Source organism: Lolium rigidum, chromosome 7 (genome assembly GCF_022539505.1).
Source record: "Lolium rigidum isolate FL_2022 chromosome 7, APGP_CSIRO_Lrig_0.1, whole genome shotgun sequence".
Taxonomy (NCBI): domain Eukaryota; kingdom Viridiplantae; phylum Streptophyta; class Magnoliopsida; order Poales; family Poaceae; genus Lolium; species Lolium rigidum.
Window position 1 is genome coordinate 163565389 of NC_061514.1, and position 13662 is coordinate 163579050.

The 13662-nt window shown below is 45.0% G+C and overlaps 1 protein-coding gene and 1 long non-coding RNA gene across 2 annotated transcripts; one reads left to right on the plus strand and one right to left on the minus strand.

Moving 5' to 3' along the window:
• Nucleotides 1-643: 643 nt before the first annotated feature.
• On the minus strand, nucleotides 644-1547 carry LOC124669779. The gene is made up of 3 exons (XR_006992323.1): nucleotides 1349-1547; nucleotides 817-1266; nucleotides 644-727 (listed from the first exon to the last, which is right to left on the minus strand). It is a non-coding gene; the product is annotated as an uncharacterized LOC124669779 (long non-coding RNA).
• Nucleotides 1548-10344: 8797 nt separating this feature from the next.
• On the plus strand, nucleotides 10345-13339 carry LOC124674615 (chloroplast envelope quinone oxidoreductase homolog). Its single transcript, XM_047210657.1, has 4 exons — nucleotides 10345-10520; nucleotides 11511-11652; nucleotides 12195-12286; nucleotides 12406-13339. The coding sequence occupies exons 1-4, from the start codon at nucleotides 10437-10439 to the stop codon at nucleotides 13096-13098; spliced, it is 1011 nt and encodes a 336-aa protein (XP_047066613.1). The 5' UTR covers nucleotides 10345-10436; the 3' UTR covers nucleotides 13099-13339.
• The last annotated feature ends 323 nt before the right edge of the window (nucleotides 13340-13662 follow it).

Here is a 13662-nt window from a genome sequence, read left to right on the forward strand (position 1 = left end):
GCGCCTAAGGTGTCGGTTGTTTGTCTCGATGGGTCCACCACGGTGAGAGCTGGCTCTATCTATACCTAATCCATACCTAATAATAAAGGAGTTAACATTTCCTTGGTTCGGTCCGTCGTAATGCGCTTTGGTCCATCTTCATATACGTCTTCGTCCATCGCACCAAAGTTACTCCAGGCTCCACGCCCATCGGTCTGGCTCTCGTGCATGAAAATAACTCCTGATCGATGTACTGTTAGCTGGGTACGTTTCCTGGCTTCCACACCCTGGTTTCCGGAAGAAAATCCTATGAGACCGGGTCTATCACTCCAACAGGATAGACCCGTCCCAGGAGATGACACCTGTACGTTGTAATCTCAAAGCACTCAATTCCACTTAACCGATTCGTTTCAGCTTTTGCTCTGCTATTCTCGATTCCACTCAATTCCACTTACCGATTCGTTTCAGCTCTTGCTCTGCTATTCCCGATTTTACTTTTCCAATGCTGATTTAGACGCTCGCGCACTCCGTTATTAAAATAAGCAGCCGACTGCAAGGACCCCTGATGAAATAAAGAGGGAGAAAATAAGTTATATGTCCAGGCAAAAATGGAATGTAGTACATATATTTTCTGATAAGCTTACAGTAAATTCTGAAGGTCCACCCGAATGTATAAATTATGAAGGTCCAGCTACATGTGTTGGCAATTTCATTGTATGTGACAGTGTTGTATTTCCTGTACCTTCCCCTGCATCACGTTTTTTCGTGTATATATGCATCTATGAAATCATAGACATAATAAATTATTCAGAGCTGATAAATAAATAGAAGACATACCTTTCTTTTTTCCACCCTTAGCTTTTCCTTTCTTTGGTCCCTCAAGTGGATCTTTTGATCGCTTCTTTCATGGACCTTTTTAACGTACAGGAGCTTGAATTGACACCACTGTATTGGCAGCATCTTCATTAAATTCGGCGTCACATTCTACGTCCTCATTATCCTCCAAGCTCACCTTACTAAGTAAGTCACATGCTTCAGAAGCGAACTTATCAATACCCTCGTCTAGGTGTCGAAGAACCTCCTTTGAGGGTTTACACTTCAGTGCAAGAGATATCATCTTTCGAGATACATGTGCAAAGAGGAATTCTAAGCTTTCATTTCCTCTTGGCTTAGAACTAAAGATATCTTGCTTTGCATATTTTGTCCATCTGTTCAGTATGTATTGGCTTGGCAAGGTGATAATATTGCAAGAAGTGAACACTTTGTGAGCATGCTTGCATAGGATACCTACAAGATTCAAAGAAGCTCATAATGTAGATCTAGGATGCTCATAATGGAAAAAAGTGATGTACAGAGCATTTATGCATACCTACACATCCATACAACTTGCATGAACAAGATATATCCAATGTTGTTGGATAAAAAACCACTATGGCTTCTTTATCCTCACGGAAAAAAGATGTAACTTTGTAAGTGTTAGTTGTAGTTTCACTCAACAGCAGAGTGCATGACAAAGTAAACTGCCTCTGGAATTCTTCTTCAAAAAAAGAATATATTGTCCGTGTGTATGATGCAGCTGCGGCCTTCAACAAAGGATGTCTACGTATGCAGAGAACTGGATCTGAATGACGAGACTTAAAGTCTTCATACTTCTCCTTCCGGCGAAGACGAACAGCACACTTGTCAACTTTTTCTAGCAATTCCGAAAGTGAGAGTCTTCCACGAAATGTTTTCTTGAAGACATTGTTCATCCCTTCACTCCTCTGGGTTGATGTCATGTCTCCACTAAATGAATCTCGCCTATAAACAGTTGCCCACTTCTCACGAAACTTGAACATATTATTAATCCAAGAATTCTCCTGAAGGTTGTATTTAGCCAACAAATCATGTCATTTCATCTCAAAATGTGCCACTAACCTATCTTCATATACACACTCTTTGAGTTCCGGAAGAAATAGTGGAGTGTTGGCGATAACATGACTGAGATGCTTAGCTGCATTCTGGTACAAATGCCATAAACAAAGCCGATGGATTGTGATTGCAAATACATTTCCAATTGCCTTTATAATTGCAGCACACTGATCAGTAAAAATGGTTTCTGGCTCCTTGCCGGACATTACTTGCAGGAAGGTCCTAAAAAGCCACTCAAAAGACTTTGTACTTTCGTTGAATATCAGTGCTGCACCAAAAAGAATGGTCTGCTTGTGATGGTTAACACCGAGAAGCGGAGCAAATGGCATATTAAACTTATTTGTTGAAAATATGGTATCAAAAGAAACAACATCTCCGAAGGAAGAATAATCCATTATTGATTGTCCATCTGCCCAAAAGAAATTAGCTATCCTACCATCCTCTTTATCTAAATCCACTGCATAAAAGAATGAAGGGTCTTCAGCTTGTTTGTTCTTCAAATACTCCAAAAGAGTTTGTGCATCTTTGGTTTCTAAATACTTCATGCGTTCAGTTCTTATGTAATTATTGGAATCCATTTCTAAGAAAGGCACATTTTCAGCTCCACCACACCATTCTTCATAAAAGTTGTATATTTCAGATGGTCGAATTCCAGCAGTCCGCATTTGGTTGATCATATGCTTATCAGCATCTATCAGCTGTCGCTGGGACCTTAGCATGTGTGACTTATCTGGAGTTACCATAGGATGGTTGTGTTCAAGGATAACTTTCTGAATATTCCAAATGCCCTCTCGACTGATACGGAACTGAACACGAGCCTTGCAGGACGTCCTGGTAACAGCTTGTTCTTTCCTGGTCTCATGTGTGCAATGTTTATCCTTTACACCATCCTTACTGCAAACTAAATATCTAGCAGATATACTATCGTCTGCTCTAGTTTTTTTGTGTGTCCACCTGATACTAAATCCTTTCGTTTTGGCATATGCATTATAGAACTTGTATGCCTCTTCTTCAGACTGAAAACGCATTCCTTCTACTGGCACATTCTAACATGAAGATGCATTTGGATGATCCTGCTAAACACATGGAAATACACCAATGCCATCATCCAAGTAGTATAGTTACTTCACAAAATTCAATACATTTTTTCTATACATCTACACTGTATGTCTTACCTTAGTCGGACAATTTCCATCTCTTGTATAACCATCGGCGAGCTCTAAGTCGGGATCATTATTCAGCATGTTGCTCGTGCCATTGTCTTTCCTCGGTGCCATAGGATCATGGCTGCACTCACCCATCGTCGTATTTGTCAATTCATGATTCACAATGTCGGCATGTCTGGTCGCCTCCATCCCATGTCCAGTTATGTGATTCATATGCATAGTCTGAATAAATGCCATCTGTTCTTCTTGGCTTCGGAACTGCATAGCCTTCAAGATTACAAAAATGATTTATTTCATCAGAGAACTAATGCTACAAGAGTTTAATCTAGCATCAGATTACTAAAACCAATCACCAACTTAGCAACAGACTATGGAGGTGCATAGATACGTATCTTATGTATTCTTTTCACACTGACCGTAAGAGGAGTAGTCCTTGACGGACACGGCCCTGCGATCGGCATTTGCACAGCCTGTGTGGAGTTTGCCGCCATGACCGGTGTAGAATTTACGTCCATGACTGGCGGCAGCCTTATTGAGCAGCTTGGTACATCTTGTCGAGTCGCCATGGTCGACGAGATTGTCGACGAGAAACTGATGTACTGTCCCGCATCGGCACCGCCAACGAGGTCTTGCCGCGCGGCCGCCATGGACGAGAGACGAGGTCAACAGGAGAATCCCTAAGTTCGTAGTTTATCTCTGTTATTGAGCAACCGTTTCTTGGAATCCTAGACTATTTGACGGAAATCAAGGCTGAGAATCAGGAATAACACAGCTGGAATTAAAACTAATTGGAGAGTGCTTTGAGATTACAACGTACAGGTGTCATCTCCTGGGACGGGTCTATCCTGTTGGAGTGATAGACCCGGTCTCATATGATTTTCCTCCCTGGTTTCCTATTATATAAATTAACGTGAGCTTGAGTATACACCTGAGGTCAAGACGAGATCGACCACGATGAAGACGATATGTTCTCCTGTCCGCTGGTGGCGGCGCGCGTGGCTAGGCCCATGACATGTAGCTAGGCTCTCGATCCTTCTGAGTTGGCCACGCGAGGTACCGATCGAGTGCGCGAAGCACGCATAGGCAGGTCAAGGGAGCGCGCACGGATAGGAGCTCGGGAACTCGCCATGGCAAACCAGATCGATTCAACCGTGTCGTCTGTTCCGGCAACCTGTCTAGCTTTGCTCCTGTGCAGCCTTGCTAGTCATCTCAAGCAGATCGGATTGACAGGTCGTCTCGGTGATAGTATAGCCCATCGTTCCCTTCCTCGGTGGACCTGCAACCTGGCAATTCGAGTCCAAGTGGTACAGCCGGGGCACACGCAGGTATGCTTCCTCCCGTACACCCAAAGGCTAAGCTCGGAGAGAATCGGCGGCTCTGGCAGCGGAAGGCAGATCAATCTAAAGAACAGATGCAAGCAAAGCTCACGGAGAAGGGCATCGGCAAACTCGATCCTCGAGTTAAAGCTAGAGCCTTAACGGCCCTGCTGTGATTCTGGGCGTGTCAATGTGCGCTCGTCCGGATCACAGAGGGAGGAAGACGCACGGAACACGACTTTCTGCCGCAGCTCGAGCGTGAGCTCGGTGGCGCCTGGACTCCGGTGGCTTCATACCTTTAGTACGGGCTTGTGTCGCTGTGGGGTGCATGGTGGTGACGGGGAGTTTACTGGTGGCCTGGCAGCGATGGATCGACACTTCTCCGGCCTCGAGCTCAGCTGCTCCGTCAAACGTGGACCATTCACGTCGAGTGTTTCGGGCGGTGGAAGCGCAGCAGAGCGAGCCGGGCGGCGACATGCATCATGTACCGGACGGGGTGGTGGAAGCCGAGCAGGGATCGGGAGCAGGATCAGCAGTAGTACCTACATGAACGATCCAGGAGAACGTGACGTGGTGACTATGCAAATCGAGGATAGGAGCATCAGGATAATACACAGTATATTAACTTCGTATGAAAGGCAAAGAAAATTCAATGTGGACATGCAGGCAAACCACGATCAACAACTAAACCGATGTCTTGTCCAATCTAAACAGATGCCTGGATGCAAATTTGAACTCACGTGGTTTAACTGCGAGCTTGCCGATCTGAATAAATACAGGACCCGGACAGCAACTCTCATATGGTCGCTACGCAGCCCAAAGATCGAAACTGCATACCTACATTATGACATCTGCCTATGCTTAAAACGGACTATTGGGATGCAACCCCACAGTTCTGTAATTGATTTAGTTGCACATCTTCAAATGAACCTTGGAAGCAAATTTGCAGCAAACAAGATGGTGCTATATATACAATGCCTGCTGATGATGGATATGTTGCATCTTGTCTGACGGTACACAAGTTTTGGTTGAGCGGTTCCACAAATAGATCATGCACTCTGATCAGGTGAGGTAATAAAAGCCATATGCATGGATTGATGCAGAGCCTGGGGGAGATTCCCCCATTTTGAAAAAAAACTCTGATCAGTTGAGGTTCAGTGAGCACTTTCCAACCGTGGTATTTGCACTTCAAGTTCACTGTGTTTAGTTCTAATATAACTATTTGTTTTACCGAAAATGGTGAATGGAACCTGGGTACGCGCGCACCTATTTACGAAAAGTTCAAAAAAATGCTACTTAAAAGTTTCCAAAAAATGTGAATTAAATTTTTACATGTAGATATTATGTTGATACTTACTCGTGTGTGTTTTCACGGAAAAATACCATTGTGTGTGACCTACACAAAAATAACAAAATGCAAATTCCTATTCATGTGAATAGTACAAATTCCTGTTCACTATTCTCATTTGGACATTTTGTCATTTTTATGCAGGCCACACACAATGGTATTTTTTCGTGAAAACTCACACAAGTAAGTATCAACATAATATGTACATGCAAAATTTTACTTCACATTTTTTTAAAACTTTTAAATAACATTTTTTAAAAAAAATCGTAAATGGGTGCGCGTGCACCCAGGTTCCATTCGTCCGGGTCGTTTGTTTTACTCAGTATGATAACAATCTCAAATTAGTTTACATACATGTTCTAGGTGTTTCCAACAGTTGTGGCTTCGTACGGGACAAATTTTGGATGATGGACATGGCAGAGTCCAGGCTATGTATATCCTCTATTTTTGACGGTAACACGACAAGAAACCAATACTCCCTCCGATTCATATTAATTGATTTTAATATGGATGTATCTAGAACTAAAATGTGTCTAGATAGATCCATATTAGAGTCAATTAATATGAACCGGAGGCAGTACTTATCCTTAACTGGAGCCGCGTTCTTTGTCAAAGAAAGTTGTGCCTCGTAAAAAAAATGATTTCATGCGGTTGTTGTAAAAATTTCCAAGGGCTAAAGATCTTTCATAAATTCAACATATCAACATTTTAACAATATATACCCGTTGCAACGCACGGGCATTTGTGCTAGTAATAATAAAGAAAATAAGGCTTCTTGTTCGTCCGTTTTTATTACCCACGTTTTTTACTAAAATTACATCATATGCCACCGCTGAGTCAAAATAACCATTCGTTTTAGGTAAGACATCGCCTGCCCGCCCGCCCGAGCTCGCCTCCTGACCGCGTGTTGGTCACCAAGCCTGGCAAAACCGCCCCAGGCTACGCCCGCGCCGGTGGCCAGATGCGGAGGAGCCGGCTTCGCAAGCTGGCGGCGAGCAGCTCACGAGGAAGAGCTACGCGAGGGTGCGAGCGACGGGAAGTGGAGGCGGCTGGCGACGTGTTGAGGCGGCTAGAGGTCGGAGTGTGCCAAGTGCTGCGCTCACGAGGCGAGATAGCTGGCACTCGCATGACAGAAAAGAGAGAGAAGGGGGCGAGTGAGAGAGAAGGCCAGCGAGGCGCTGCGCTAGGGTGCGTGCCTTGGCGGCGCATCGAGAGGAAAGGGAAGGCATCCCTAGGGCCATGAGATCGCCAACCACGGTTGGGCCTTCGCCTGGCTGTTGGCTGCTGGGCCTTTTAATCCGTTCTATCGCTGGCCATCGTCAGTCCATAGTACTGCTACGTACTATCAAAACATTACTCGGTCCTAGCTACCTACTAGGTAGCGCGCGAAATAGATTACATTGGCCATCAGCTACAGCCTGATGTAATGTTTGATCTCAATGGTGAAATAGTTTCAGATCAAATGCAAAGAGGTATTCATGTGTTAATCTAGAGATATTTATTTCTTAAATTATGGTTTTTTTCTGTTGGAAATTAAGGAAAAGAAATGTAATGTAAATAATTTTTCTGAATGGATAAAACCGACACAATAATCATGGCATGAACCTTTTAGGTTATTATTTCGAGAGCTAGCGAATTTGTTGCATGGCTTTAGGCGGCACCACCACAAAAAAGTCTTTCTAGGATTCAAGAGGAGCTGGGAGAATTCTTTTCTAACACATCATTTTAGATTGGGCAAGTTTGTGTGCTTCGGTGGTGTGTATGAGGTGAAGGTGTTGATGCTAGAATATTAAATAAAAATATTTCTTATCACTTATTTTAGTCTAAATTACAACACATGCCACGGATAAGTAAAAATAACGCTTCGTCCGCCGATGGGAGGCCACACACACCATCGCTCCTCGTTGACCGGCACACACCTAGCTCCGCGCCCCTGTTCCAACTCCGCTGGCACCGCACCTAGATCCTGCAGTTCGTGCTCGTCCTTGCGGCCCGGCTCCATGCCCGAATAGGCTCCCGAAGACCCCGTTTCCCGTCCTCCCTCTCATGGAGCTCCACCCGCTGCGGCCTATCGGCCCCACGCCGGCTCCCTGCCTCTAGCCCCGTCCACCATATCCCGCTGGCGACTGCAATTGCTGAAGTTGAGCTTGATGCTATCTACCGCGGTGTCCTTGATTTGAAGCCAAATGGCGGTGGTGTCGGGGAGTAGAGCTCGCGCCCGGCCCTAGCGGGTTAGGCGCCACGGCCACGGCCAGGTGAATAGCGGCGGCACGGCAAGGGTTCGCCGGCGTGGTGAGCGAGGATGACGGCGTCGATCCCAAGGCGGTGGCGGCTGGGAGGAAGCCGGGACGCCGGATCGGTGGAGGGTTTCAATCGAAGCTTTTCCTGGCAGTACACATCATTCTTCGGGGATTTAGGGATTGGTCACGTGTTGCTGCGTTTCCATGGTGGCCCTTGACCAATGCGCTGATTCCCCTGCGATGGACTTGATCCGATGGAGGACTCGTGGTGGAGCGGCCATTTGTGCCCGCGAGGTCGGATTCCCCTTCGTGGCCACGTCAAGCCGGTGTTGCGGGTACTAAACATATGTGAGGTTGAGGACTCCTTCTTCGGGTGTAGCTCGGCAACTAATGACATGCACCCCGAAAAAAAAAACTAATGACCTGCTGGAGTGCATGGAAGAGGTGGGCATGCTGCTTGCCAAACCGGTTTCCTCCGCCCTCTCCCTCCACGAAGCTCGACCACCACGACCAGGTGTTTCCTTCCCCAACCTTGACGGTGAAATTTGGTGTAAAATAGTGTAAAGGGAAGAAGCGAGCACGCAAACCTTAGTGAAAAGAAACGAGATTGTTGCAACGCATTACGCATGGTGTCCTGATTGTAGGAGTATATACTTGTTAGGGGAAATGGCAACGCATGATATATTGACATCACTGGTTTCGGGACAAACTGCGGTCTGTGCTTTTCCCGCTTCATTTTCGAGTCACGAGAACATGTTAATGTTTATCTGGTAAACTGGTACTGAATTAAACTAAGATTAGATAGAATCTCTTTACTGACCGGTGTTGCCAAATGCTTAATTCGCATGGCTAGCTACAGCATATTCTGTCTATTCTACCCACAATGATCAAACTGATAAACACGTATGTAAAATCTCGCTTTTGCTTGAACTGAAAATTCCATCAAAGCGAAAATCTGAGCCATACATGTGTTGGATTCAACGGAAAACTACCAGCTAATATGAGGTGGTGTTGTTTATTTCCTATTGCATCCTGCAGCAATTGTTTGCCTTGCACCGTGATATCTTAATTACACCACTGTTATGAGCGCACGAAATGAGGCAAAACTTCGGGTGCTAACCAGGGCACTAAGCGCATGAGAAAATTAAGTTTGGGAGAGTAAAATCTTTTTGGTATAATATGGCATGAGTAATTTACAGGTTTGAGAGAGTAAAATCTTTGTTTTTGGCACTTGATACTCCTTTCTTAGAAATATTTCAAAACACTTTGACTTTTCAAAATAGAAGAGTGACCACAAGGTGATGAGCAAAAAGTGCAGAACCAGCTATAGTCAATAGAGATGGATTCTACCGGCACGGTCAAAAACAATCTAGAATGATGTTGTCTTCCATCACTGTACCTTGCAATGTTTTATTGTCTACAAGGTTGGCTCCCAGTGTAAAATATTGTGAAGTTGTCCAGAATATTATGGACACAAAAAGATTCTAGATTGGAGAGGCATACTTAATCATCGTAAGGGAATTATTAAAAAGTGCATACCATATCCTCGAAAACAGATGCAGATATGGAGCGAAAATTATGCACACCCCTAACAACAAACTCCATTAATTAGTACCACATCGCTAATATGACAACATGGATCGCTTCATACTTTTTTTCTTGATGATGTACGAACGGCATCCTTCGCTGGTTTTTCTGGTATGCTCTCCGAATTTCCTGGCACGGGGTGGCTCGATTGCGCCGGTTTCCCTTGGTATTCTATCATCGAATCCTTCGATTACGCTGGTTTTCCTTGTGCGGGATCTCTACAACGAGGGAGAACAATTATTTAGTGATTTTAGCGAGGCACAATTGGTCGAGTGTGACGGACGAATGATGGAAACGAATGGATGAAAGCAACATAACTCTTTTACTTTTATTGTTAGGTACAAGAAATTACCCGTGTGTTGCAGCGCAAGATAAATTGTGAAAATGTTTTTTTGACAGTAATACCGTTATTTTATTCCCAGTGCAACGCACGGGCATTTTTACTAGTTGCCCCTAAAAAAGAAAACTTTCGTGGCTGACCGTGGGCCCCAATAACTCCAGACTTCACACGGCGACCATCGTCGGCGGTGACGCCGCGGGCTGGAAACCACGCCGTGCCGGAACGCTAAGTTTTCACACGAAACGAGCTCTCTCACACCATCGGCCACGAAAGCATCGTGTACCGCCCACACCCACACGTCAACGGGCCTTCTAGAACCTATTCGATCCATACGGATACGCCCAACCATCCAGGGACGAGGTGGGCCCACGCGTCAAAATCTAGGATTCCTCGCCGTGCCAGCGCGTTGTATATAGACAGGTCGTGTACCCCAAGAATTAGAAAACCAACATACCCCGGCCACGCATCAGCAAGAGACACACGCACGAACCGCCCTCGACAGTCACGATACTCTCAAGGCTTCCCCTCCGTCCGCTCTCTTCTTTCCCCATGGCGGCCACCGCAGCGACGGCGCCGGCCAAGATGCGGGCCCTGCAGTACGAAGCCTACGGCGAAGGCGCCGCCGGCCTCAAGGTAAGAATAACGCATCCCGCAGCGCACTAGTTTCGTATGGCAGAGCGCTCTGGGGAGGGGCCCCTGAGCTTGTGAGATTGCTTTCTACTTTGGTCGGCGAGATTGGCATGTTCAGTGCTGAGGATGGTATGGCTGGTTAGCTGCTGGATAAGATCGGTTAGTTCACCGCCTAATTGGTTGGATCCTAAGTTCCTAACTAATACTAGTATGACTACACCGCCGCTTGGTGGAGATCGCTGTCAGTTCATATGAACTCTTTCTTCAGTTTCAGAGATCTTGCAGGCTTACTCAAGTGAAGTTTCAGTGTTAGTGCTCGTTTGCTATATAATTGATTGGTGGTGGGATAAGTCTAATAGAGTATGTAAGACTGGTTTGGTAGGTGTTTCAGTGAAATTAATTAAATTGTTCCCTAAAACAAGTTGAATAGTTGTCACATACGCTTGGAAAAGGCACTGGAGATTGTTTTTCCGTTCTGGCTTCCCTAGCCAGAACTCCTGAATCCTAATAATATTCAGATGACCAAGCCAGTTGTCTGAGTTTTGACATATGAGTCAATTGGAGATTACTTATAATAGTGGTTGGCACATGACTGCTGTTAGATGCTTGGAAAAGCATACTGGAGATGGTTTTTTGTGTCCTGGCTCCCGACTCAACACTCATTGAATCCTAATAATAGTTAGATGATGAAGTCAGCTGTGTGGGTGCTAACTTATCAGTCAATTGTTTGACGCCTTGAGACTAATTTAGGGTATCCTTTTGCCCCGCAGTCAAGAGACTAATTTTGGGGGTGGGGGTGCTCAGATTTGGTTGACACCGTTTGCCACTTATAAAGATTTCCCTCTTTTTCGCTTGGAGAGAAATATGGCAAGTATGGAGTTTGTTTCATGAAAAGAGAAATTGTAAACATCGAGATGTCTTCTTTCAAGAAAAAAAAACTGTTACTATTCAAAACCTTGTAAACATGTGATTTTGAAATCTCTGTAATTGCAGCATGTGGAGGTTCCCGTCCCGTCAGCAAAAAAGAACGAGGTACTGTTGAAACTACAAGCAGCAACCGTCAATCCAGTTGACTGGAAGATACAGAAAGGGGATTTGCGGCCTCTGCTGCCTCGTAAATTGCCTTTTATCCCAGGTAACTAACTGTCTTCATACATAGTGTCACTGTGTAGATGTTAACTCCATACTTTTGTTTGCTGGTTTCCTATATAGAGAGCAAAATAGGAACAACAGAACGTTGCTGACCATGTCTTCTGTATTCAGTTTTAGCTGTCAGTTCTTCTATATCCTGCTGTGTCTGCCATGTGTTATGAGCAGATAGTGGATATGTTATTTGGACGTTTGGCTGGTCACTATTTGAACAAATTTCTCCTATGTTCCAACTGGCAATACTGATGCTCTAAGTTTGGAGCACATGCTTTTGTTTGTCGTTGTAAGATGGGCATATATTTTCTGTATTGAGATAAGTTTAGAGCATATAATTTGCTTTTTCATCTGTTCCCAACCATGACATCCAACATAGAATAACATAATGGCCATAAACACCAGCTTTCCTTCTACATATTTACTTGTTTGCAACCATCCACGGTGTCTCTTACCTGATATCCAGAGTTTGTACTTGTTACTAGATTCATCAAACAACTTCTAATAGCTTCATCTCTACTCCTTTTCCTGCAGTGACCGACGTTGCAGGAGAAGTTGTTGCTGTTGGTCCTGGAGTGGAAGATCTCGCAGCAGGAGATCAAGTTGTTGCCATGTTGAACTCTCTTGTACGTGAACTTCATTCCTGGCAACATCTTTCTATGTTTGTCATCTTCACACAAGAAGATGGTGTCATACTTCTTTTTCAATATACTCATTGATGTGAACATTACTTTTTCTGTTATAGAATGGAGGTGGACTAGCTGAGTATGCTGTAGCACCTGCAAACCTGACTGTTAAAAGGCCATCTGCGGTTTCTGCAGCTGAGGGTGCTGGTCTCCCCATTGCTGCTGGCACCGCGCTCCAGTCACTGAGGTCCATTGGTGCCAAGTTTGACGGAACCGGGAAGCCTTTAAACGTGTTGATCACAGCAGCCTCTGGTGGCGTTGGCCTGTATGCTGTGCAGCTTGCAAAACTGGCAAACCTCCACGTCACTGCTACCTGTGGCGCCCGTAACATTGATCTCGTGAAGAGCTTGGGTGCAGACGAGGTGATGGACTACAGGACCCCAGAGGGGGCTAGCTTGCAGAGCCCATCTGGCAAGAAGTATGATGGCGTTGTTCACTGCACCGTCGGTGTCAGTTGGTCGACGTTCAAGCCATTGCTTAGCAGCAGCGGGAGAGTGATCGACATAACCCCCAACTTCTCTGCCATCCTTGCTGGTGGCCTGCACAAGGTAACATTCGCAAAGAAGCGCCTCGTGCCTCTGCTTCTATGGCCCAACAAGGCGGACCTAGAGTTCTTGGTCGGGTTGCTGGAGAAGGGCAAGCTGAAGACTGTGATCGACTCGAGGTTCCCGCTGAGCGACGCGGGCAAGGCATGGCAAAGCAGCATTGATGGCCACGCCACTGGAAAGATCATCATTGAGATGGAGAGCTAACCATCGTTTGTGCTGCTTTCACCAACAGACTTCCATAGACGGTGGAGAGATATACTTAGATGTAAACATACAGACTAGTCATTTGTGCGTTTGTTTTATTCTGATGGTGTTCGTTTTTCTTCAGCTTGTGTTCAAGAATGTTCAGAGTGTGAGTTGCAAAAAATATATCGATTAGATGTAAATCAGTAAAATGGTACAGTTGTGCTGTCAACAATATAGTTTGCTCATGCTTTGTGGATTATGCAAGTCTAAATAATATCTGCCAGAATACAAATCCTTATAATTGGTTTCTCTATCCGGACAGTAGGCAGAACCACACGGAAGTTGCCTCTCTTGCAGTATGGTGTATAAAGAAGTTGCCTCTCGTATAAAGAAGTTGCCTCTCTTGCAGTAGGTTGAACAAAATTAGGACGTTTAATGCTGATGTGGCATGTGCATTGGTCCCACAAAAATGCTGATGTGGCAGCTAATTAAGGAGGAGAGAGGAGATTAGAGTAACATAGGTAGATATTGTATCATGTCACGAGAAAAGTTAGTGCCAAATAAATCTTGTGCACAAATTTG

What these genes read in the sequence shown, in the direction of transcription:
- LOC124674615 (XM_047210657.1), top strand. Translation starts at nt 10,437, where the DNA reads ATGGCGGCCACCGCAGCGACGGCGCCGGCCAAGATGCGGGCCCTGCAG. An exon ending in TAAATTGCCTTTTATCCCAG is followed by an intron (nt 11,653 to 12,194) that starts GTAACTAACTGT and finishes CTTTTCCTGCAG; the next exon opens with TGACCGACGTTGCAGGAGAA. An exon ending in TTGCCATGTTGAACTCTCTT is followed by an intron (nt 12,287 to 12,405) that starts GTACGTGAACTT and finishes TTTCTGTTATAG; the next exon opens with AATGGAGGTGGACTAGCTGA.